We start from the raw sequence: 26,001 nt of genomic DNA on the forward strand, positions 1-26,001 counted from the left end.
TGTATGACACAGTAATACAGTATATGAAGCTATCAGTTCATGCTCCTTAGCTCACTCAGATTATGCAACAGGATAATGATGCAGAAAGCCCACCTCTGAAAATGAACATTTTGCAATGGTGTCGATTAGCACAGACTTTAGTCTGAGACTGATATACTTGGGCGCGACCTTAAACTGCTGGATTAAAACATATTATTGAAATATAAATAAATATAAAAAACATGTTTAAAATGTTCATGCTTGTACTTTCATCATGTTATTCAGACATGTTAACCTGTTGTAACTGTGAAGCTCATCAACTTCACACTTGGCAGAATATCACCCTAACAGTGAAAGACAAGGGAACAGAGGAAGATGAGACAGAAGGAGGAATTGACACTCAGGGAGCCAAACAAATGAGAATACACGAAAATAGGTACAGAAACAATGAGACTTTAATGTAAGTCTTCGGTGGTTTCGTGTTAAATGTGTTTCAAAGGCTGTGTGCAGCTAAGACTCATTGGAAAAAAAATAGAGAAAAGGCTAAATAAAAACCAAAGATTCAGAAAAAAAAAAACATAATAGGGCAGCAAAGGTCCAGAAAAACTGCTGCGCTAGTTCACCAGTCCTGTTTACTCTTTATACAAATGACTGTACAAACAGTTACCTAAGTAGCAATGAAATGCATATCAAATAAAAACATGGTAAAAGCACAAAGCCATAAAAGAAATGTATAAAAGAGAAACAGAATAAGTCTACACATCAGGTGCAGCCAAGGCAAACGCACGGTCACCTCTAGATTTCAGCCAAGATCTTGGCTGCACCAAGATTACCTGAGTAGATGATGTTAGTGCTCTAACAAGGATGTACAATCTAAGGAATTCAATAAGGTAGCTTGGCGCTGTGTTGTTGATCATTTTAAAAGTAAGCAGCAGTATTTTAAATTGGATACGGTATTTAATGGGTGCAGTGCAGATCAGCAAGAACAGGGATAATAGAGGCAAACCTCCCAGTTCCAGTCAGAGGGCATGCCTAGCCACAGTTGGTAGAAGCTAGATCTATCTACAGCAGACACTTGTTTATCAAATTTAAGAGCTATCCAGCAACACACCCAAATTGCTAACAGTGTCAGAGATGGAACTGGCAAGGGAACCAAGGGCATCATGAAGTTGGCCGTGAGGGATATTACTATCAAATACCACGATTTCCGTTTTCTTATCATTTAAGAGAGTTTCCTAAGAGCCATTATTTGACCTCACACAAACAGTGCAGAGACAGAGATCATCAGTTAGTTCAAAGTAGATCTGTATATCATCAGCATAACTATGGAAAGCGATATTGTATTTCTGAAAGATCACACCTAGAGGGAGCATACAACCCCCCTTTTACTTTTCCTGTTAACATCACTGTTTTCAATCTGATTATGTCTTCCTTTCTCCAGATGTAACATGTGTATCTCCCACTGTTTCCCTCTGTGGGGTTTTTCAGAGTCAGACTGAGGTCTCCAGTTTTCAGCGGGCATTCATTCATCTGTGTTTTATCTCTATAATCCTCATCCTGTTCTTCATGCTGGTCAGATGCATTATGATACACATGAACCTTCCTGTTGTATCTGTCCTTCCACTCCACTTTAGCATCTTCAGGCAGGTTTTCTGTGGTTTTGAAGGGCAGCCGGACAGACTCCGCCGCCATCTTCAGCTTCACCTCACAGACTGAGAGGACAACAAACACAACATGAGCTGTACAGACAGCAGCAGGTTTGTTTTCAGAGTTATAGAGGAAGGTAAAGGATAGAAGCAGATCAGAGCAGAGGACAGAAATCTTTAAAGAGTTTTAGAGCAATTGGAGATGATCAGAGTCTGATGGTGCTGTGGTTTCTTTTAACTTATATCTTTGGTCTATGTGCATCAGAGTAAACTCTCCTGTCACAGCTGGTCTTGGCTCACAGCCAAGGGTTGCCTTTTTTGGCTGGATTTACAGAAAGGAAGACTGAGACACAGTATGGTGTAAGCAAGAAGTGTTTATTTGCCCATATAGCTTTAAGGCCATGACAATCACTGGCAGATTAAGCTTTCTCACAGCACAATCACTCTCCTGTCTAATGACAACTGGCAGCCTTAAATACTCTAGCTGTTAAGGACTAAACCATTATTTTACTGTTAGGTGAGTTTTCTGTTCCACCTCAGACACTTCACACCTCCTCTATTCACCCTGCTCACTCCCCCCCACCCCCAACTGCAGCATCCAATACACACTCAACACAAGGCTCCAGCCTGTCTCTCTCAACCACCCAGGTTAGGAGGGAACTGAGGAGGATTAATGGCAAGAAGGCAGCGGGGCCAGATGGCATCAGCTCGAGGGTCGTCAGGTCCTGCGCGGACCAACTGTGTGGGGTGATGGAGCACCTCTTCAACCTGAGCCTGAGGTTGGGAAGAGTCCCACAGCTCTGGAAAACCTCCTGTGTTGTACCAGTGCCAAAGACTTCACGCCCCAAGGACCTCAACAGCTACAGGCCGGTGGCTCTGACATCCCACCTGATGAAGACCCTGGAGCGGTTGGTCCTGGCTCAGCTTCGGCGCCTAACAAGCTCATCACTGGACCCACTTCAGTTTGCCTACCAGCCTGGCATTGGAGCGGATGATGCTGTCATTCACCTCCTACATCGTTCCCTCGCTCACCTGGAGACCGCTGGAAGCACTGTGAGAATCATGTTCTTTGATTTCTCCAGTGCCTTCAACACCATTCTTCCCTCAGTTCTGAAGGACAAGCTGGAGAACTCTGGAGTGGACCATCACCTCACTACCTGGATCCTGGACTACCTCACCGACCGACCACAGTATGTGAGGACTCAGGGCTGTGTGTCGGACAGGGTCGTCTGCAGTACGGGGGCCCCACAGGGAACGGTTCTGGCTCCGTTCCTCTTCACCATCTACACTGCAGACTTCTCCCACAATTCCACCCAGTGCTTCCTGCAGAAGTTCTCTGATGACTCTGCAATAGTCGGCCTCATCACTGATGGGGACGACAAGGAGTACAGAGGACTGACTCAAGACTTTGTGGACTGGTGCCAGCTGAACTACCTCCAGATCAACGCCAGTAAAACCAAGGAGCTGGTGGTAGACTTCCGCAGGCACAAGCATTCTCCACTGCAACCACTGAACATCCAAGGTATGGACATTGAGGCTGTGGACAGCTACAGGTACCTTGGTGTTCATCTGAACAATAGACTGGACTGGACTCATAACTCAGACGCCCTCTACAGGAAAGGGCAGAGCAGGCTGTACCTGCTGCGGAGACTCAGGTCGTTTGGAGTGGAGGGCCCACTCCTGAAGACCTTCTATGACTCTGTTGTGGCTTCTGCTATCTTTTATGGTGTGGTCTGCTGGGGCGGCAGCATCTCTGCTGGGGACAGGAAGAGACTGAACAGGGTGATCCGAAGGGCCAGCTCTGTTCTAGGATGCCCTCTGGACCCAGTGGAGGTGGTGAGTGACAGGAGAACGGCGGCTAAGCTGTCATCCCTGTTGGACAACGTCTCCCACCCCATGCAGCAGACTGTGACAGCACTGAGCAGCTCCTTCAGTGGGAGACTGCGGCACCCACGGTGTGGGACGGAGAGATTTCGCAGGTCTTTCCTCCCCACTGCTGTCAGACTCCATAATAAAGACTTTAACTGATCAAGCACACACATCCATACATATGCAATAATACTAAGTGCAATAATCCTTTCTGTCATCGTTGTATTTTTACTCAGTTGTATATAGTATTTGTATTTGTATTCTATTTTTATCTTATTGTATATTTATTTTATTCTACTGTATATAGTATATTATTTTATTCTATTCTGTACAGTTGTGTACTGTATTTATTCTTATTGTATTCTAATTTTTGCCTCATAACTTTTGCACTGTCCACTTCCTGCTGTGACAAAACAAATTTCCCACGTGTGGGACTAATAAAGGTTATCTTATCTTATCTTATCTTATCTTATCTTATCTTATCTTATCTTATCTTATCTTTTAATTTCTGAACTTCCATTCTACAATAAACTATTTTAATAAATAAATATATACATACATTCTACCATTATCATCTGATCAAATATTTTATACAGGGTTCTAGATTAACTTTTTGCCATGGTTGCACTGGTGTGCCTAACTTTTTTTCTTAGGTGCACCAGCACAAAACTTAGGTGCACCCAAATTTTTCAACCACATTGCTTAAAACCGCAGTTCTACAAGAAAGAATAACTTTATTTATCCCGAGGGGAATTCTTTGGTCATGTACATGCTCAAAGCAGCAGGAGAGACAGAGGAACAGATGAATAAGATATACAATATATACAATAAGAATAGTAGTATACAGTAATATACAGTAGGATAGTGCAAGACATCGTATCAAATAACTAATGCACAAAGATTCCCCACAGTCCCTAACACACACACACACACACACACACACACACACACACACTGCAGCACTGACCTCTGACTTTAAGTTCCACTTGTTTCATCAGCAGGATGTTTCCCTCCCTGCTGTAGACGGTGCAGGTGTAGGCGTTTGTGTCCCAGTCTGTGGGGTATTTCAGGGTCAGACTGAGGTCTCTAGTTTCCAGCAGGTCTTTGTTCATCTTCGTTCGGTCTCTGTAAACCTGGTGCTGTTCTTCAGGCTGGTCAGACACTTCTGGATATACATGGACCTTCCTGATGTTTCTGTCCTTCCACTCCACTTTATCCTCTTCAGACAGGTTAACTCTGGTTTTGAAGGGCAGCTCGGCAGACTCCGCCTTTGAATCAGCCACCACCTGGTGGACTGAGAGGACAACAAAGCACAACATGAGTTGTTTGACTAGTTCCAGTCTGAAATATGTCCGACTTCTCCACTGAACAAAGACAGTGCTGCATTTCTTCTCTGTCCAGTCAGTGGCAGAGATAACCATTTGCTAAAAGAAGTGTTATTGTCACATGTCCAGACTCAAAGCTTTACTTGCTGTCTTCGAAAGAGAATCAAGAACTTGTTCCATGAAGGGTGTCCTATGAAAGAAGTTAAACATATTTAGACTTTCAAGTTCAATTTCCCTTTATGGGATGAAATGTTTCTCTTAGCCCAAGTAAATGCAAAATTGTCAAAGTGAAAACCACTCAATATAACAAAACAATAGACAATGCAAGGTGATAAAATACAAGCAATTTTTTGGAGATTTTCAATCTGAAAAATAATCAAGTGTCCAAAACCTCTGGTATGACCCTGTCTGGATTATGACTCTGATACTGGATATTGGACTCAGAGTAGCAGAACAGTAGCAGAGTAGCTGCCGACTAGCCAAGAAGCTGGCTAGTCGGCAGTAGGGCTGGGTATCATCACTGATTTCTATAATCGATTTGATTCTGGTTCGTTTCAATTCAATTTTGACTCAAACAGTCAGAAATAGTATAATTTGTCATCTTTAAGCACAGACAGTGTGTCCATGTATGTGCCGTCTGCACTTTGTGTTTACTTGTTTGTATGGAATCCGCTTACCTGCTCTCATTTGCTGTTTTAGCTGTTTGGTGGTTTGTGAAACCACCAAACAGCTAAAACAGCAGTGTGAGCTTTAAGCTGAATCAATCCTGGATTTTACAGAATTGATATTGTGATATTCAAACTAAAATCAATTTTAAGCTGACAAGTTCACAGCTAACTGAGCTTGTTCACCAGATAACGTTGGGCCTACGAGGACACAGATGAGGAAGCTGACAATAGTCTTTCAGAAAAAGTCTTTTTTATATCTGCTGTTGGGATGTAATAGAAAAGTATATTGGACTTTGTTAAGTTAAAGTTGCTCTGTATTAAAAATGTGAGGAGGAAGAAGCAGATAGCGTACCTGGAGAGCAGGATTGCAGACTTGGAACAACGCACCAGGACAAACAATGTCATTGTTTCACCAACACCAACAAGAAACCAGCAGTGATCTTAAGGTTTGTAAACAGGAAGCTAAATGGATCTCATGTCTTCATGAATATATATGTAACAAATGCAATGTTGGCATAGCCAAGAAAGCCTCAAGAAATTGGGTAAAATTCAAAGCACTGCAAACTAAAACTAAGCTAAATGTAACACTGGAAGATGTGGAAAAATACCAGTGAGCAACATGAACTGGACTATAAACAAGGTGACACGTATCCACACTTAAAGCCCACAATTAAAATAAGTGATCTGGAGAAAATAGCTGCATCACTCAGACGATTGCTGAATATAATCAACTCCAACTTAAAACATTTGAATATATGAATCACAATATATCAGGTTTTAAAAACATCTAAGAATTAGGGATGCAGTCTTCAGATCAGGGACTAAAGCAGGCCTCAGACTGCCAAGAACTGACCTCTCCCAAACTCACCTGAAGCATGAAGACTAAGCTGGTGTAATGGAAATCTGAAATAGACTGAGCTACACACAAAAAACCCATTCCCTTTCAGGGCTCTAGAGTGTGATCAATTTGTTCACATATGCGACTTAATTTCTCAGTGGTGCAACTAAAAGAAAATCGTAGGTCGACCAGCCTTTTGAGTAAAAAAAAAAAAAGGAAAAGAAAAAAAGTTTTTTTTAAAGTCTCAGCAACTCTGAAAAATCTCCATGTGGTCAACAACAAACACACATTATGCCCATATCGTGGTCTAAACCAATCAAATGTAGTCAGGGGTGGGACCTCTCTGATTGGTCGTGGTTCAGATAGTCCTGTCAGCCTACATGTTTGAAAGTGCAGGCGGATAGACAGAGGTGAGTAGTAAGCTGGGTTTCAATAATTGATTTAAAATTATTTTAGCTTGAATAAAGCAATATTAATTCATTAAATCCTGAATTCATTTTTTTCAATGTAAATTAATTTTGCCAGAAGCTCCGGGAGCTCACAAAACTATTTCAACAACCACCAAAATAGCTAAAACAGTAAATGAGAGCAGGTAAACAGATTCTACACAAAGACAAACACAGAGCTTTCTGGCATGTTTGTGCCATCGGGGCTAAAAGTCTAAAGTCTAAAGGCTAAAAGCAGCATCAGGTAATGTTCATATGTTGATTCATGTTTTTCTTCAGTCTTTGTTCTTCTGCAGAATATTTTTAAGGCGGTTATCTGTTATAAAGCTGGCAACATGATGCACTGCATTTACTATGGTGAGTGTGGAAAGACCATGGCCGGCAATACTGCATTTGTGACTGCTGCTAATACGATACACAGTGTATCCAGAATGCTGTGATAAAGGCACTGCCCAAGTGTCCCCTCTTCCCACTGCCTTTAAGCGTCAGACGATGATTAAGTTTATCATTGTCTACAATATTGCCAAAGCACTTTAAGCACAACCACTTTTTCAGTAACTTATCTTTCTTGTAGAAATGTTCTTCAAATAAAGAACTTTGTGTTGACAAGATTGTTAGTTAATCATTTACAAATCAATATTGTCTGTATGGATGGCAATTTCCCCCTGAAAAAGTGCAAATGTGAAAATGCGGTGTTAATTGATGTGGTTGAAAAATCTGGGTGCACCGAAGCAAAAGGTTATTCAACAGCCATCGCTTTATATGGCTTTAATATGGCTTTATATGGCTTTAATATGGCTTTAATATGGCTTTAATATGGCTTTATATGGCTTTCCAAAACGGTCGGATAAAATGTTTTTAGTATCATCAGTAACTGACCCATTATTTTTAGTTGTTGTATTGCAATAACTCTCATTGCTGCATTTCTAGTTAAAAAATTCAAAAAAAATGTTTAAAAAGGTCAAAAATGAGTATGATATCAAATCCAAGGCAAAACTATGTACGCTCTGACCTCTGACTTTAAGCTCCACTTGTTTCTTCAGCAGGATGTTTCCCTCCCTGCTGTAAACGGTGCAGGTGTAGGTGTTTGTGTCCCACTCTGTGGGGTATTTCAGGGTCAGACTGAGGTCTCCAGTTTTCAGCAGGTCTTTATTCATCTCTGTCCGGTCTCTGTAATCCTGGTGCTGTTCTTCAGGCTGTTCAAAGCCGTTCTGATACACATGGACCTTCTTGTTGTTCTCCGTCCACTCCACTATAAGGTCTTTTTTTATCAGACGAACTCTGATTTTGCAGATCAGCTGGACAGACTCCACCCCTGAATCCACCTTCACCTGGGGGACTGAGAGGACAACAAAGCACAACATGAGCTGTACAGGCAGCAGCAGGTTTTTCTTCCTCACCAGTTGCAGGTAGATTACAGCAGAAGCTTTCTGCATTTTGGATTGGAGTGGAGAAAGATTACACACTCCTGGGCAAGTGAGGCTGGTGATACTTCTTTTATCACATCCTACTTATGTCTTTTCTGCTGTGGCTTCAATCAATAAAAAAAAATATAGAACAAAGTTGGACATTGAAAATCAGAGTGACAGTCTTAAAACTCCACCCCCAGGTTTCAGAAGATCTGCAGCAACAAGCAGGCTCACACCAGTCTTTCTAACACTTCCTGTTGTTTAACAAGTATCCTCTAACTTTAGAGAGAGATGATTTTCACAAACAAGGGTGATGTGCACTGTCAGTAGAAGCATAGCAGAATACAAGTGCATGCATGAGAGGCAGACAGGTGGAAAGGTGAACATGGAAGTAGCAGAAGTAGTGCAAGTAGATGAGTTTAACTACCTGGAGTCAGCCCTTGAAAGGAATGGACAGTGCAAAGGGAGGTGATAAAGGAGAATGCAGGCGGGGTGGATTGGGTGGAGATCAATATCAAAGGTGATTTGTGACAGAAGGAGAACAGCAAGACTGTTAGGGGTGGATGCTGGAAGAGGGGGAGATGTAGGAAGATAACCTGCTGTGGCAACCTTTAAAATGAGCAGCCAAATGAAGACAAAGTAATCTAATCTAGGTAATTAATTAACGTGTATAGCCTCAATATATTCATTCAGCGAAAAAGATCTGGCACAGACACAAAATGCCTCATTTAACTGAGAGTCAAAGTGAACAAAGGCAGTTTGATGGCACGACTTGGTCTCAATATAAAGATTCCTGCAGAAGCACAACATTTTCCCATTATCATCAGTGAATGGTCACAAGTTAATATTATATGAAATACAAGTGAAAACTAAGTACACACTGACCTCTGACTTTAAGCTCCACTTGTGTGTCATTCAGGATTTTTTCTCCCTCCTTGTTGTAGACGGTGCAGGTGTAGGTGCCTCTGTCCTTGTTTGTGGGGTATTTCAGGATGAGACTGAGGTCTCCAGTTTTTAGCGGGTTGCGCTTCATCTCTGTTCGCTCCCTGTATGCTGGGCTTTGGTCTTCAATCCTATCACAACCATTCTGGTGCACATGGACTTTGTTGTTGTATCTGTCCTTCCATTCCACTTTAGCATCTTCAGGTAGTTTTTTTGTGTTGGTTTTGAAAGGCAGCTTTACAGACTCCACCCCTGACTTCACCTCCACCTGACAGTCTGACAGGACAACAAACAACAAGAACTGTACAAACAGCAGCAGCAAGTTTTCAGAGTTTTAAAGAAAGCTGAAGGACAGGAATTGTTTCAGCCTCTGGACTTTTGAGTGACCGTTAAGGAGCCACCAGGGGACACTTGTTAACCATTAGTGTGTCTGGCACGAGAGACTCACCTGACATGAAATAGGGTTTTACACTATATATGAGACCCACAAAAAACACCAGAACAGGAAGAACTACGACAGCTGTGGCCCAAAGTGGAAGTTTTTCTGTGGAGAAACAAAAAATAAATGCATAAATAAATTATGACCTTTGAATTCTGAAGTTAATCTGAGCCACTGTCCACCAGCTCTGACCTCTGACATAGTGCAGCTCTACTTTCTGTCTCAGGATGTCTTTGTCCCTGTAGATGGTGCAGATGTATCTCCCACTGTCTCTCTCTGTGGGCTGTTTCAGGGTCAGACTGAAGTCTCCAGTTTTCAGCAGGTCTTCATTCATTTCCATTCGGTCTCTGTAAAACTTGTCCTGTTTCATAGGTTTGCCACCTTTGTTTGAATACTCCTGAACTATCACGAGTTCTGGGTCAGAGCGAGTCCACTCCACTCTGGTGTCCTCAGGCAGGTCAGGTTCAGTTTTGCAGGGCAGGATGACAGACTCTGAGCCTTCCTCCACCTTCACCTCCATGGGGTGATCTGAAAGGACAAGAAACCACAATATCAAATACAGGACCAATAGCAGTCACACTCATGGCAAATGACAAGTTTCTGCATTTCTGACCTCTGTTTTTACAAATGTGGATCCCTACTCTTTGCTTTGAGTGATAACTAAACTGGAATTTATGAACTGGTGCTACAGCTACAGACAATTGAGGGATCATAATGAATGTTTCAGTGTTTTAAAAGAAATCTTGAATTTTTCCTCATGGACAATATGTAAAAAGTCTACTGAGATTTGTCTCCCTGAGAAGAGAAGACAACTCTGCAGACCTAAAAGAATGTAATGCCATATATCACAGAGGCTGTATCAATAAGATCTTATTTGAGTTCACTTTCTTGCTCATGTTTTGTTGTTTCATCTTAAGGTTAGGTCCATTGTAAATCTTTCTGTTAGGTTAATCAAGACTTTCAGAACTATTCAGAAAAAAACTTGGCTTTTCTTCTTGCTTAAAGCACTTTGAATCACCTTGTTGTTGAATTGTGCTATACAAATAAACTTGCCTTGCCTTGCCTTGCCTTGCTTTTGGGACTATTTGAGCTTTATCTACTGTACTGACTTTTACTCTTTCATTACAGCAGGTTTGACCTTTGACGTGCAGCTGGATGTCACTCAGTCTATGTTCTTCTCCTCCAGCACTGATGGAACAGGTGTAAATACCGCTGTCAGTCAGTTTGGGTTTCCTCAGAGTGAGGCTGAAGTCTTTTGTGTTTAGTGCATAACGACTCATTGATGTGCGCCCAGTGTAGCGCTGGTTTTGCCCTTTAAGATCGTCTCCTCCTTTTCCTTGTAGGTGGACAGATTTGGGATTGAGGTCACTGCAAGTCCACATCACTGTGGGATTGTTCTCGGGTATAGAACCTTTGTAAACATAGGGCAAGAGGACAGAATTCTCCCCCTCATATACCTCCACCACCACAGCCAGAGCATGCTGGGAAACTGTGAAGACACAAAAACAGAAATCAAAGGAATGTTTGGGTTTGGTTTAGTGTTGAAATAATAGATGACAAGTAACATTATCTTTAGGGAACATTTTACAAAGAATGTTAATCTTTACATATTTAAATAGAGTGAAAAGGCTGCTGTGTCTGAAGGACCTCTCGATGTATCAAGAACAGTTTAATGCTCCTCAGCACAGATTATCCAAGTGTCCTTTTCTGTCCTGAATGGATGAACACATTCTCCCAAAACACTCCTAAGGAAGAATTTGGGTTAGGTCCCAGCTGCAAAAATGGACCACTAGGAGCAGAAATAGCTTTAAATGATCAACTAAAAATATTCCAACAGGCAGAGATGTAGTCAGTGTTGGGGAGTAATGGAATACATGTACTGGCTTGACACATTTAAAATACACAATATGAGAAACTCTATTCCGTTACAGTTAACGTTTAAATAGGTGGTAATCAGTTATCAGGTAACAAGTTCGGGCGCAGGTTTAGCTCAGTTGGATGAGCATGTCTTCAGGATCTCCAAGTATTAACATGCTGTTTTTAGACTTGGTGGATAGCATTAACAACCTGTTAGCTGCAAATAATCATGTGCAGTTTCACATGATTATTAACAGACAAAAAGAAAACATATTACTGATACAGAAATAGTTTTCTAAACAAGATCGCTGCAAAAAGTGCAGCCTTACCTAATGTCCACCCTACTGTTACTCATTTTATATTATGATTTAGGCTTAGAGTACTACCGTATCAAAAGATGGCAGCTGAGCTGGTTCATGCATCTTACAAGGATGCCTCCAAACTGAGGTTTTTCTAGGCATGTCCTAATGGAGGAGGACCAGGGCAGAACTAGGACTCGCAGCTTCAGTTAAGAGTGAGAAGAAAATAAAAATGTGTTCACGTTTGCAGTTTTGTCTTGTTCTACAATATTTGAAATTTTAAAAAACAAACACTACATTTTTGGAAATATTAATGGGTTTTTTCTTATTTGTTTGTTTGTTTAGCCCAGGACTCTGCAGTCTATTTACACCTACAGGCCAGTGGACACTCTTTCAATGATGATGATGTAACATCCTGGACAGGGAGGAACGCTGGTTTGAGCGCAGAGTCAAGGAGGCCAATTACGTGAAAAGGGAAAGACCATCTCTGAATCAAGGAGGGGGCCTAAGGGTACATCTTTCGCCATCTTACAATGCTGTGATTGCAGCCATTCCCCAACTCTGAATGCTACTCATGGCCTTTGATCAGTGGGTTTTGGTCAGTGGTTGTTGGTCATGAGATTTTGCATAATTAAGATTAACAAACTGACCTCCCAGCCCATTGTTCCTCAGTGGGCTGGTTTCAGTCATTATGCAAATGTACTGGTTGGGGAAATAAGATTGAGGAAACCTGCAGTCAGCTGAGACCAGTGTTGGTCAAGTTACTTGAAAAAAGTAATCAGTAACTAATTACTGATTACTTCCCCCAAAAAGTAATCCCGTTACTTTACTGATTACTTATTTTCAAAAGTAATTAATTACTTAGTTACTTAGTTACTTTTTAAAAACACGATTTACAACCTGAAGAGGTGATAAAGTGATAGATCTTTCAGCCCAATTCTACTTTTTCTGCATAATCCATCATACAAAATGTAATCAAATGGAAAAGTCTCTTTTTAAAACTTTTATAGTTTTATTAATTTTAATCTTTTAACTTTATGCATCAAGCAAAAATTTAATTATATGCAACATTCTCTGACTGGAAGAAATTTGTTTAATATTTAAACCTATTTTCTGCACATTCCAGCACATAAAATATTTTTTTTTGTGTTTACACTCAGTCTTTCAAATAGATGCAAGTAAAACACAGCAGAAAATAAATAAAATCAAAGACTCAGCGGTCCTGTTGCTCTATTTTCACCTGTAAAGCAGGAGTTGGGTAGGCGGAGGTTTACCCTGGTGCAGGTGTGCCGCAGCGGTCAGTGGAAGGATACGGCAGTTTCTCTGTGAATTTCCCATTACGTCGTAGCTACTCGGAGCTTGCTTGGAAGTTTAGGGGTTTTTTCGCTGTAAAAAGATGTTTTCTTCCCACGCACGATGGACGCTAATGTTTTTGTCACTTTTTATGGAATCAAACTCAAAGTAAGGTCAGTACTTCCACACTTTAAACGCTGCACGCTCATACTCTCTCCCGTACTCGATATGTGATCCATTGTTGATCTGCACACAGCTGTTGTCATGACCGTCGCACTCGCTTACGTCACTGTCATGAGACATTCTCGCAAAAAAATCACGGTTTTAGTAACACAGTAACGCAGCGTTCCTACGGGAAAGTAAAGGTAATCTAATTACCGTTTTTGCAATAGTAATCCCTTTCTTTACTCGTTACTTGAAAAAAGTAATCGGATTACAGTAACGCGTTACTTGTAACGCGTTACTGCCCATCTCTGGCTGAGACTGAAGAAGTCACTTGGATGAGTGACGAAACGTTTCTCCCACAAAACGCTACGTCCAGATGAACAGAATCAACTTTTGGAGATTTACTTTCCTGGATGATTAAGAATGCATCAAGATGCCTTTAAAGAGATTTTAAAGTTTATCCCGATTTCATTATTTATGTCTGTTCTTATATAGCAGCCTTTATTATGAGCATTACTTTTGTTCTGTGTCATTTGGAACAGTGTCAAAGTAGTATTTACTGTAAATCACTGGTATGTAACACCGAAATAACTCATGTGGTCAAGTATCTTCTGTCACTGTCTGTTTATGTTTGACTTCAGGAGGCAGACCATAAACAACCCCATGAAATTGTTAATCAAACTCTCTTTTCTGCTCTTTTCACCAGTAATCAATTCAGTAATTATTAATTTGTATTCTATATTATATTATCTGACTTTTTGACAGAGCCCAGACACAAATCTGCAAGTGTGTCCACGACTCTCCAACATACTTTTAAGTGAAGTTTAGTCTGCACTGGGTTTTTGTTGTCGCTTTGTTTTAGACTGTTACTGTTTCTGACTTCCTGCCCAGCTAAACTATGCATGTTGACGGTGCTTCTTTGAAAAAGATTTTTACTTAAACAACTTAGTTTTATTTTCTGGGAAGTTAGTGAAACGCTGCGGTGAAATCAAACTTTTCAGAGGGAATCAGTTCCGGTTACCGCATCAGTGGTAGTTTGCGAGATTAAACAGGAAATAAACAATCCTCACAGTTCTGAACAAAAAAAAGAAAAGCTTTCGATTTTAACTGGTAACATTCCAGTCAGTCACACTTTGGTAACAATAGCAGATATAGATGGCCACTTCACTGCATGTTCCTGTCACCTGTCTGAGAATGATGTTGTGATATAAAGGATTATCGGACCTGTCAATAAAGCCTTTTATCTCAGATCTGCAGCCATGACCTGTGTCACCGAGCTAGCTTAGCACGGCTAGTTAGCCTCTCCCAGGCTCAAACTTTCAACACAAAGTCGGTCCAGACTTTCTCACACCACCCCTCGCTCTCTTACAAATAAAGCCATCATTACATCGGTAATTTCACACACTGCGTGTATATACCTGTGCGATAAAACTTCGGTCTGAGTGCAAGATAAACATTGTTTACATAAAGTATATAAGAGTTTCTTACCGCTCGTGAGGAGCAGGAGCAACAGCAGCATCTTCAATCTCCTGCAAGAAACAGCAACCAGTTAAATCCAAATACTTCTCATTGTTGCGCTTAATATTTGGGGATTTATATCTCATTTGGAGCCGTCGATAAAAGACGGTGGAGGGAGTAACACCAGCTATACTGTTTACTTTCGGTTTCACGTGAACAACTCTTCACCCTCCTGCCCTCTGGGAGGCACCACAGGAGCCTCCGGACTAAGACCACCAGGTACCGGAACAGCTTCTTCCCCACAGCTGTCAGACTCCTGAACTCTGCCTCCTGACATCTGACCCACGTTAAACTCATGGACTGGACATACACACACCCACAATGGACAACTGTACCCTCAAACACAATAATAACATGGACTGAACCACCACTCACAACCACTAGCTCTTTATATAGCCTCTGTAGAAACTATCTACACCCTCACTTATCTTAACTGCACTACTGTATAGCTCTGTGTAAATAATCATTCTGTACATTCGATAATTTTTAACCCTACAACTGTTTACAACTTGCATAGTTCCCATTTCTGTATAGCTGTATATCCCAGATTCTGTAAAGTTATTTATTTCATTTCATATTCTGTATAGTTTTTCATATTTATATCCTGTTCATATCCTGTACATAGCTTGTACTCACTACAGCCTTTACATACTTAGTTATAGAATATTCACAACATACTTCATACCGTGTACATTATAACATACCATAATAGACCCATTTCTGTAATATACTTACATATCTATACTATTGCTAATATATATTGTAATATATCTATATCACTAAAGCACTTCTGGATGGATGCAAACTGCATTTCGTTGCCCTGTACCTGTGCATGTGCAATGACAATAAAGTTGAATTCTATTCTATTCTATTCTAACAACAGTGTCCTGTCTTCCAGGTTAACTGGTTATTACTTTCACTGGCATATGTATTATGCCAGAGGTATAATATTATGTATTATACCTCTTATCTCCAAACTAAACTCTCAGCGCCCTGAACTTGTTTATTGATTAAACTTACGATAAAACATTACAAATACACTTACTCAGCAGTGGCGTGTTGTAATGCAGTGTATCGCCGCATGGTGGCGTCTCTTGTGTCATGACTGGTAGGTTACCCTCTTTTTTATTCTTCTTCGTTGTGTACGCGGACTAGTGTGCTCTCGTGTGTGGTAGAGCTGGCGCTTTTATTTTTGATATTTGAAATAAATGAGTACTTGTGGAAAGTTAGAAGTTGTTGCTCATTCGCTATCCACCTGCACACATCTGCAGCTGGCGTCGTCTCCACCGCATGTTACAAAGTGTGACTTTCACCAGGTAACGTGGACATTTTTCCTGAATCAGCAGTAGGCGTGTTCAGGTAAAATGAGGGTTCAGAGCTTATCGCTGGTGTCATGAGGAAAATGTCGGCTCATTATTTACCTCATTACCATCAAATGATTCGGATGCACCAAACTGTATGAAAAACATTGGATTACAGGAAAACTCGATGCATGCTCAATAACCCAGGTAAAGAAATCCCACAAATGATTTCTGATCATCTGGACGCAGTAATTTCAGTTTCACATTCTGCAATTCTTCCTGATGTTCATGAACAACAAAAATGCTTTAAAATTGTAGCCATCGGGGGAAAAAAAATCAAAAATAAATTCTCTCTGAGAATGTGTATTTCTTCCTTATCCTCATCAGATAAAGAATTTAGATGCTCTTAAACCTGCAGACCCTCCCCCAGGAAGAGTGAGACTCTTTCCCAGAGATCTGATTAGTCCAGTTTGTGGTTTTGAACCCCTTGATGTCTAATCTCAAACGTTAACCTCTCTAGATCATATTATCGCTGCAGCTTCAGTAACCATGGCGATATACTCCAACAAGATGTGTACGACCTTAATAAAATAGAGAAGTTGAAGTTTTCTCAATAAGCCTCAAATCCTGGTTCAGGGGTGATGTATGTCATTTAGACCACAAACACCACAGAAGAAGAACATTAAACGTTAGCAAGATACATTTATTGGGATTTATTTAAGAAGAATAGTGCATGTTTGTAAGCATCCTTATAAAAATATATGTCAAACATGTTGAGTGCTTATTCACATAGTCCTGCCTGTAGCGATTTGTGAAATGTCCATAGACGAACTCAAAACAACACAAAGTGGGCATGAAACACTACACTACATGTATTAAGGCTGATTTACATCATGGAGCCTTGCTCTAAAAAACTTAGATTTATCGCTCTCTGTAAAGCATAGTGTGGATTTAATAAATAAGTGTTTAAAAGATGTTTAGTCTCAGTACAGAATGTGATGTGATGTGCTCTATAAACCCTAACATTACAGCCAACAGGGTGATCTTCCTGTTTCAGTGCAGTTCAGTAGTTCAGTTCATGTAGTAAATTAGAGGACCAGGACAAGGACAGATGACATACAGACCACAGGTCACAATCTTAAAATGATCACAGGTCTGCTTTGGTAGAGACCGACCTTCAAACTGGAACATGTTCCTTTGATACCGTCATGATGACTTACTGATTATTTACATGTTTGAAATAAAGAAAAATAGACAACTTCCTGACACAAAAATCCATCAATGTGACTTCATAGTAAACCCCTCTGGTCAGGGGTGAAAGAAGTCCTGCCATTAATTAATGCTTCAATCTTAAATATGATCAACCTATCTCTAATAATCGGCTATGTACCACAGGCCTTCAAGCTGGCTGTAGTTAAACTTTTACTCAAAAAGCATCTCTAGACCCAGCAGTCTTAGCTAATTATAGGCCAATCTCCAACCTTCCTTTCATATCAAAAATCCTTGAAAGAGTAGTTGTCAAACAGCTAACAGATCATCTGCAGAGGAATGGCTTATTTGAAGAGTTTCAGTCAGGTTTCAGAGCTCATCACAGCACAGAAACAGCTTTAGTGAAGGTTACAAATGATCTTCTTATGGCCTTTGACAGTGGACTCATCTCTGTGCTTGTCCTGCTAGACCTCAGTGCAGCGTTCGATACTGTCGACCATAATATCCTATTAGAGCGATTAGAACATGCTGTAGGTATTACAGGTACTGCGCTGCAGTGGTTTGTATCATATCTATCTAATAGACTCCAGTTTGTGCATGTAAATGGAGAGTCCTCTTCACACACTGAGGTTAATTATGGAGTTCCACAGGGTTCAGTGCTAGGACCAATTCTGTTTACATTATACATGCTTCCCTTAGGCAGCATCATTAGAAGACGTAGCATAAATTTTCACTGCTATGCAGATGACACCCAGCTCTATCTGTCCATGAAGCCAGATAACACACACCAATTAGTTAAACTGCAGGAATGTCTTAAAGACATAAAGACCTGGATGGCCACCAACTTTCTGCTTCTTAATTCAGATAAAACTGAGGTTATTGTACTCGGCCCTGAAAATCTTAGAAATATGGTATCAAAGCAGATTCTTACTCTGCATGGCATTACCTTGGCCTCCAGTAACGCTGTGAGGAACCTTGGAGTCATTTTTGACCAGGACATGTCCTTCAACGCACATATTAAACAAATATGTAAGACTGCTTTCTTCCATTTGTGCAACATCTCTAAAATTAGAAATATCCTGTCTCAGAGTGACGCTGAAAAACTAGTTCATGCATTTATTACTTCCAGGCTGGACGACTGTAATTCATTATTGTCCTGCTCCTCACATACAAGGTCTTAAATAATCAGGCCCCATCTTATCTTAATGACCTTGTAGTACCATATCACCCTATTAGAGCACTTCGCTCTCGCTCTGCAGGCCTACTTGTTGTTCCTAGAGTATTTAAAAGTAGAATGGGAGGGAGAGCCTTCAGTTTTCAGGCCCCTCTTCTGTGGAACCAGCTTCCAGTTTGGATTCGGGAGACAGACACTATCTCTACTTTTAAGATTAGGCTTCAAACTTTCCTTTTTGCTAAAGCATATAGTTAGGGCTGGACCAGGTGACCCTGAATCCTCCCTTAGTTATGCTGCAATAGACGTAGGCTGCCGGGATTCCCATGATGCATTGAGTTTTTCCTTTCCAGTCACCTTTCTCACTCACTATGTGTTAATAGACCTCTCTGCATTGAATCATATCTGTTATTAACCTCTGTCTGTCTTCCACAGCATGTCTTTATCCTGTTTTCCTTCCCTCACCCCAACAGGCCGCAGGAGATGGCCCCGCCCCTCCCTGAGCCTGGTTCTGCCGGAGGTTTCTTCCTGTTAAAAGGGAGTTTTTCCTTCCCACTGTCACTAAAGTGCTTGCTCATAGGGGGTCATATGATTGTTGGGTTTTTCTCTGTATCTATTACAGGTTATACTGTACAATATAAAGCGCACTGAGGCGACTTTTGTTGGGATTTGGCGCTATATAAATAAAATTGAATTGAATTGAATGTGATCATGTGGTTTGTAGGACGCTCCTCTTCCTCAGAGGATCCACCTGTGCTTCCTCTCCTCTCTCCTCCACCTGTTACAGTGAGGGAACGTCCTCCATGATGGAGAAGCTGCTGGAAAGTGCTGAGAGTTTCCTCCAGAGTGAGACCTCTGTCACAGTTCAGAGGATCTACGGCAGCAGAGACCTTCATGGACACTAAAAGTCTCAAACACACAACAACAACATCACACTGACTCCACTCTGACATCACTGATCAATAATCAAAGAACACACAGATCAAACTGATTGATCAGCCATCAGAGGAGTCGGATCAATGGAGCTGCTTCTGTTCCTGATGTCCCCTGTTTGATCCTGGACCTGAACTCTCCCTGCAGAGGAGACACACACACACACACACACACACACACACACACACACACACACACACACACAAACCTTTGACTTTGAGCAGCACAGTTTTGTATCTGTAGATCTGTGTGCTGTCCACTTCACATCTGTATTCGCCACTGTCTCCATCTGTGGGCTGTTTCAGGGTCAGACTGAGGTCTCCAGTTCTCAGCAGGTCTTCATTCATCCACATAAACTTGGTCCTGTTTGTCAGGCTGGTCAGAGCCGTTTTGATACACATAAACGATCCTAAATGGTTCATAGTGTCTCCACTCTACTTTAGCATCTTCAGGCAGGTTTTCTGTATTCATAAAGGGCAGCTGGACAGACTCCACCCCCTCCTCCACCTCCACCTCCACCTGACAGACTGAGAGGACAACAAACACAACATGACAGACAGCAGCAGGTTTCAGAGTTGCAGAGAAAGCTGGAGGACAGAAGAAGATCAGAGCAGAAGGTAACAGGACAGAAATGTAGAAAGTCAAAGCAGGTTTTAAAGACGTTTGAGGTGATCAGTGTCTGTAATGTCTCCTGTCATTGTAGAGCTGCTGTCTGCTGTTTTTTGGGGGGATTTAAAATGTATCATTGAAGAGGAGTTTAAATCAAACATGCCCTCTGTCATGATCTTGTTTCTGTCCAGAACAATCCTCTCTGCCAATGAATCTTAATTGTATTTTACAGATCAGATTTTCACACACATCTGCAACATGAAGCCACAGAAACCTTCATCAAATCAAAATGTTTTTGTTTCTGCTGCAACATTACTGAATCCTTGGGATCGACTCAGCTCATCTCTCATTTCTAAAGAAGCTGTACAGCCTCATTTATTCCCTTTCAGCATCACTGATTTTGGCTGGAATCAAAGTTTGATGCAGTTGACTCGAAAACGATGTTCAATGAATGCAAATTAATCCCACTCAAAACTGCTGATGATCAGATGGCATGAGACAAACTAAATGGATTTGTTCCATCAGTCATGCTGAACATGAATAGTTTTGTAGGATGATGAAAACGGGACACAACTTCAATATCTGAGAACAAAATCCGAGTGAAACATCTTGAGAGGTGAGAAGTAACAGAGTACAAATACGTTGTTTTTGTATTTTAGTTTAATAGTGTTTGTGTATTTGTGCTTTATTTGAGTATTTATGTTTCTAACAATTTTTTGACTTTTTTGATTTGTATGTACGACACTGACCTTTGACTTTCAGCTCCACTTGTTTCTTCATCCGGATCTTTCTATACCTGTTGTAGACAGTACAGGTGTAGATTCCTCTGTCCCAGTCTGTGGGGTATTTCAGGGTTAGACTGAGGTCTCCAGTTTTCAATAGGCCATCATTAATCTTTGTTCGGTTTCTGAAAAAAACGATGCTGTAATGCAAGCAGGTCAGAGGTGTTGTGATACACGTTGACCTTCCTGTTCTCTTTGTCCGTCCACTCCACTCTGGCTTCTTTCAGTGAGTGAACTGTGGTTTGGCAGGGCAGCTGGACAGAGTCCTCACCTGAATCCACCTCCACCTCTGGCACTAAGAGCAACAACAAAGCACATCATGAGCTGTACAGACAGCAAAGGTAGTGATCACATTTTCTTTAGATAAATTAATGTATTTGGACATCCCAGCAGGGAGGTCTCCAGCAAAATTAATGAACAAATATAACATCAAACACTCCAATCAAACATAAAGAGAGGTGTTGAAGTGGGTCCATATTGTGCTTTCATTTCTGAAGAGTTCCTCAGAAACATTGTTTCTCACAATGCTGCTGCTTCAACTGCAGCTGATTGTTAGATACAAGAGTCCTCTTCACACACTTAGGTTAATTATGGAGTTCCACAGGGTTCCGTTCTAGGACCAACACAATGTAGATGCTTCCCTTAGACAGTGTCACTACAGGGCACATTTTCATTGTTATGCAGACAGAGGTTGTCCTAAAAACTCTCTGAAAAGCCTGAGAAGTAGTCCTCACATACAAGGTCTTAAATAATCAGGCCCCATCTTATCTTAATGACCTTGTAGTACCATATCACCCTATTAGAGCACTTCGCTCTCGCTCTGCAGGCCTACTTGTTGTTCCTAGAGTATTTAAAAGTAGAATGGGAGGTGCATTCAGTTTTCAGGCCCCTCTTCTGTGGAACCAGCTTCCAGTTTGGATTCGGGAGACAGACACTATCTCTACTTTTAAGATTAGGCTTCAAACTTTCCTTTTTGCTAAAGCATATAGTTAGGGCTGGACCAGGTGACCCTGAATCCTCCCTTAGTTATGCAGCAATAGACGTAGGCTGCCGGAGATTCCCATGATGCATTGAGTTTTTCTTCTTCACTGACCTTTTTTCACTAACTATGTGTCTATCTACCAATCGGTATTTAATCGTTAGTCTTTACCTTTATATGTAAATCACCTTGAGGTCACTGTTGTTGTGATTTGATGCTGTATAAAAAAACTGAATTGAATTAAACTAAAAGAATGATGACTGACAAAAACAGTGAATAGACAGCTATCTGTGGACCAGGTTTGAACTGAAGTCCCTGATGCATTTGTGTTCATCATTTAAAACACAAAAAAGCGCAAGTAGAGAACATGAATGTGCCTATTCTTGTAAGCAATTGTAGTACTGCAATTGCACCCTTGGCAGAAACTCAAATACTGTGTTTAATTCTGTTTTGTAGTTTATAATGTACAAAGACCAGTCTAAGTACTAAAATTGATCTTTTAAATGCAAAGTTCTATTTAAATATTCAATTTGTATTTGTGTGAATGAAAATGGGTGAAAAAGCAGCCAGTGCCCAAAGTAAAACATTGAAAGAACTTCAGAAAACCCGGAGAACTATTGCTCAAGACCATTTTATGAAATTATAAAATTAGAAGAAACTTTGGCTCATTGGCAGCAAAATATAAAGAAACTAGGGGTACCTCTAGATATACTGTATGCAAAGCACAGTATATGAATACTTTTGCCCTAAAAACCTCAGCAGTTCATGTACATTCCAGAGGTGGGACCGAGTCATTGTTTTGCAAGTCTCGAGTAAGTCTCAAGTCTTTATCCTCAAGTCTCAAGTCAAGTCTCAAGTAATGTCAGGCAAGTCAGAGTCGAGTCTCAAGTCACTGGTGTAAAAGTCCGAGTAAAGTCACAAGTCTGAAATTTTGAATTTCAAGTCCTTTCGAGTCTTTAAAAAAAAAAATGAAAAAATAATGTTGCAGTTATGCTAAATGTAAATATTAGACCATGTAATTTTTAAATCTGTGTTTTTCTCAACACATGACAAAATAGTGAACTTAGAAAATATACACAAATTGTGAAATTGCACCTCTTTAAAATGCAGCTCAATTAAACCTAGCTCCAAGAATAATTTTCACCGACAGTTCTGAGATAAGCTGCATGTTATTCTTGGATGCGGTTGTAGGACCGGCTTTATTAAAATCGCATGACAAAAATATCATACATATTAAAAAAAACTGTATCACCAACGTAGCCTGGACAACATTTGCTAGTTAGATGAAGTCAGCTATCTCATCGTAGCATATTTATATGCATATTTATAATCATACGGTTCTTGGAGTGAGTGCATACACTCATGAAGTTTAGTAACTTCAGGTCACTGCAACAAGCCCAGGTACAGTTTACCGACGGATGGGTGCAGGACCTTGAAATGCACCGTGTAGAACGAAAGACCATCGTACGTATCATAAGTTTACCAGTCTCACAAATTGTTGTCATAAATACACATTCCTTAACCGTTTATTAATAGGACCTTTGAGCTCAACGGTAATTAATTAGTAGTGGAAATAATTTCTGGTAGCATTACAGAAATGTAGCAGTGACAATAATATTGTATGCTGTAATCGTACTGGACAATTAGTGATACAAAAAACCTGTTTTATCCTGTGAATAAAAGTATATGTTTTTGTCAATGTGCCATAATAACAGAAGCGAAACGCAATATTGTGTCAGGACAATTCACTATTTATGCACAATAAATAAAGGAGCATAGCACGACAATTTCTGTTCAGCGCCAGACTTGCTTGTAACCTATATCACCAGTTATGTTATGAAAAATGACGCATTAACTACAACAGCAGACTGACCTTTGTGTAAATGCTTGGAGCAGACTAACCTGTGAGCTGGAGTGTTCTGGGACGTTATATTTGGTCTTTGAATGGCTGCAATCCAGTCGCCTCTTTGTTACTTCGGAAACATGGCTCGAACAATTTCTCTTCAACGACGTAATCCGAGAACAACCGATCTCTTTACCCGTCGGCTTCCCGTGGCTGTCATGCGACCGGCTATTGCAGTTAATAATACAACGGCTTCTTGACATTTTTGTGTTTCTTTTTATCGCTGTGTGACTGAGTTCAATTGAAAGCCTGCGTGCGCTAGTACCTCTTGCCACGAGTTCCCAGAATCCTTTGCGGTTTTACCCGTGAATGACGTCACATTTTCAATCTCTATATAATATGCATGTTAAATTTTATATTTGGGGTGAAATATCAAGTCTTTTCAAGTAAACCGGTTCAAGTCCAATTCAAGTCCCAGGTCATTGGTGTAAAAGTCCAAGTCAAGTCACAAGTCTTAGAACATTTTTTCAAGTCAAGTCTAAAGTCATAAAATTAATGACTCGAGTCTGACTCGAGTCCAAGTCATGTGACTCGAGTCCACACCTCTGGTACATTCTACTTGAAGGGTCCATAAATGAACTAACCACATTTCTATTATTGAGGCTGTACTGACCTTTGACCTGAAGCACCACTTGTTTTTTCATCAGAACATTTCCCTTAGTGCTGTAGACAGTGCAGGTGTATGTCTTTGTGTCTCTCTCCGTGGGGTGTTTCAGGGTCAGACTGAGGTCTCCAGTTTTCAGCAGACCTTCTTTCATCTTCGTTCGGTCTCTGTAAACCTGGTCCTGCTCATTGTGGTGGTCAGTGCCGTTCTGATACACGTGGACCTTGTCATTATCACTGTCTATCCACTCCACTTTAGTGTCTTCAAGCAGGTGAACTTTGGCTTTGCAGGGCAACTGGACAGACTCCTGCCCTGAAACCACTTCCACCACCCGGGGGACTGAAAGGACAACAAAGGACAACATGATGACATCAGCAGCAGCTGTGATGGTCACATGACCTCCCTGTCCCTCCTTGTCTTCTAGACTCAGTCAGATTGTGTCTCAGTTTGTTCCTGATGTGTTCCTGACTCGTTCTTTGGTAACTCGTCTGCAGCGTCCTGTAAAGTGCTGCAGACATGTTGGATGAAGAAGAACAGACAGACTGAGCCTCCACAGTCGGCCATGTCTCACACACATCAGCACAGAAACCATGAAGATCTCATGTGTCTCATGTAACTCTCAACTCTTTCAGCTTCTGGAACAAGTTTGTGTGAGCCACAGTCAAGGAGCCACCAGAGGACACCTGCTAAGCAACGGCATTATGGGTAGTGTAGTAGGAGACACTCACCTGACTTAAAATAGTATCGGAAATTAAATAAAAGACCTCCAGAAACAAGAAGAACCAGGAGAACCAAGAGAACCATGGAAGCTATGGCCCAAGATGGAAATGGTTCTGTTGAGAAACATAAGGAAAAAAAATAACAACATAACCTTTGATCTCTGACCTGCATCTACACCTAAGGCCTTTGACTTATTTATGCATCACTGACCTTTGACCTGCAGCACTACTTTCTGTCTCAGGATGTCTTTGTCCCTGTAGATGGTGCAGATGTATCCTCCACTGTCTCTCTCTGTGGGGTATTTCAGGGTCAGACTGAGGTCTCCAGTTCTCAGCAGGTCTTCACTCATCTTTGTGCAACCACAGTAAAGGTCGTCCTGTTTCTTAAGGTTCTCACTTCTGTTTGGATACACATGGACCGTCATGAGTTCTCGATCAGAGCGAGTCCACTCCACTGAGGTGTCACCAGGTACGCCAGGTCTTGTTTGGCAGGGCAGGATGACAGACTCTGAGCCTTCCTCCACTTTTATCTCCACCTGCTGGTCTGAGAGGACAATAAAACAAAACTATCTGAATTGCAAAACGTCCAGGCTATCATGCTTTTCCAAATAAGACTTCAAATGAGTACAAACAATTGTTTCTAAAAATTTTGAAAGGACAGGCAGCTTAGTGATAGGCATAAAATTAGCTAACATAATTTGATCAATATCAGGTTTCTTAAATAAAGGTTGCACTGATGAATGTTTAAAGTCTACAGGAACCACACCAAAAGACAAACTGATATTCATGATGGCCAACAGTAACTGACCTATACTAGGAAAAACCTGTTTATTAAAATCAAGGAGCAGCAGCATCTTGAGGGAAACCTGAGGGCTTAATTTGATGAACCACATCTTGTATGAATCCCAGAGTCACTTGCTTAAACTGGTTCAAAACAGTTGAACAACTGGCTGAGGCAGATGGATGAAAAACACAAGATCAACTGGGAGCCTTTGTGGTGGCAACCTCATCAATCGAAACTGCATTACACATATCAGGGGAGGTTTTGAAACAGACAAGCTGTGAGGCATTAGAAACAGAGTATATAGTTTTGAACAT

General features: G+C 40.9%; 2 protein-coding genes across 2 annotated transcripts in view; both read right to left on the reverse strand.

The window, feature by feature from the left end:
- Positions 1 to 26,001, reverse strand: part of LOC143414226 (uncharacterized) — a 41,610-nt gene that overhangs the window by 11,649 nt on the left and 3,960 nt on the right. The window contains exons 3-8 of the mRNA XM_076878141.1: positions 25,115 to 25,447; positions 24,913 to 25,017; positions 24,194 to 24,523; positions 20,666 to 20,993; positions 19,516 to 19,834; positions 19,126 to 19,448 (exon numbers count right to left, since the gene is read on the reverse strand). Coding sequence (XP_076734256.1) covers positions 20,806 to 20,993; positions 24,194 to 24,523; positions 24,913 to 25,017; positions 25,115 to 25,447 — 956 coding nt within the window. The 3' untranslated portion in view covers positions 19,126 to 19,448; positions 19,516 to 19,834; positions 20,666 to 20,805. The remainder of the gene's footprint in view (positions 1 to 19,125; positions 19,449 to 19,515; positions 19,835 to 20,665; positions 20,994 to 24,193; positions 24,524 to 24,912; positions 25,018 to 25,114; positions 25,448 to 26,001) is intronic.
- On the reverse strand, positions 417 to 15,498 carry LOC143414481 (uncharacterized). Its single transcript, XM_076878920.1, has 9 exons — positions 14,834 to 15,498; positions 14,664 to 14,704; positions 10,700 to 11,050; positions 9,754 to 10,089; positions 9,571 to 9,666; positions 9,066 to 9,398; positions 7,784 to 8,110; positions 4,462 to 4,788; positions 417 to 1,691 (listed from the first exon to the last, which is right to left on the reverse strand). The coding sequence occupies exons 2-9, from the start codon at positions 14,692 to 14,694 to the stop codon at positions 1,303 to 1,305; spliced, it is 2,190 nt and encodes a 729-aa protein (XP_076735035.1). The 5' UTR covers positions 14,695 to 14,704; positions 14,834 to 15,498; the 3' UTR covers positions 417 to 1,302.

The sequence above is a fragment of the Maylandia zebra genome, linkage group LG3 (genome assembly GCF_041146795.1).
Source record: "Maylandia zebra isolate NMK-2024a linkage group LG3, Mzebra_GT3a, whole genome shotgun sequence".
Lineage (NCBI taxonomy): Eukaryota > Metazoa > Chordata > Actinopteri > Cichliformes > Cichlidae > Maylandia > Maylandia zebra.

Coding starts and splice junctions, on each gene's coding strand:
- LOC143414481 (XM_076878920.1), bottom strand. CDS start 14,694: ATGCTGCTGTTGCTCCTGCTCCTCACGAGCG. Junction 11,051..14,663: donor GCTCCTGCTCCTCACGAGCG/GTAAGAAACTCT, acceptor GTGTCTTCACAG/TTTCCCAGCATGCTCTGGCT. Junction 9,399..9,570: donor AAAACCCTATTTCATGTCAG/GTGAGTCTCTCG, acceptor TTGTCCTGTCAG/ACTGTCAGGTGGAGGTGAAG.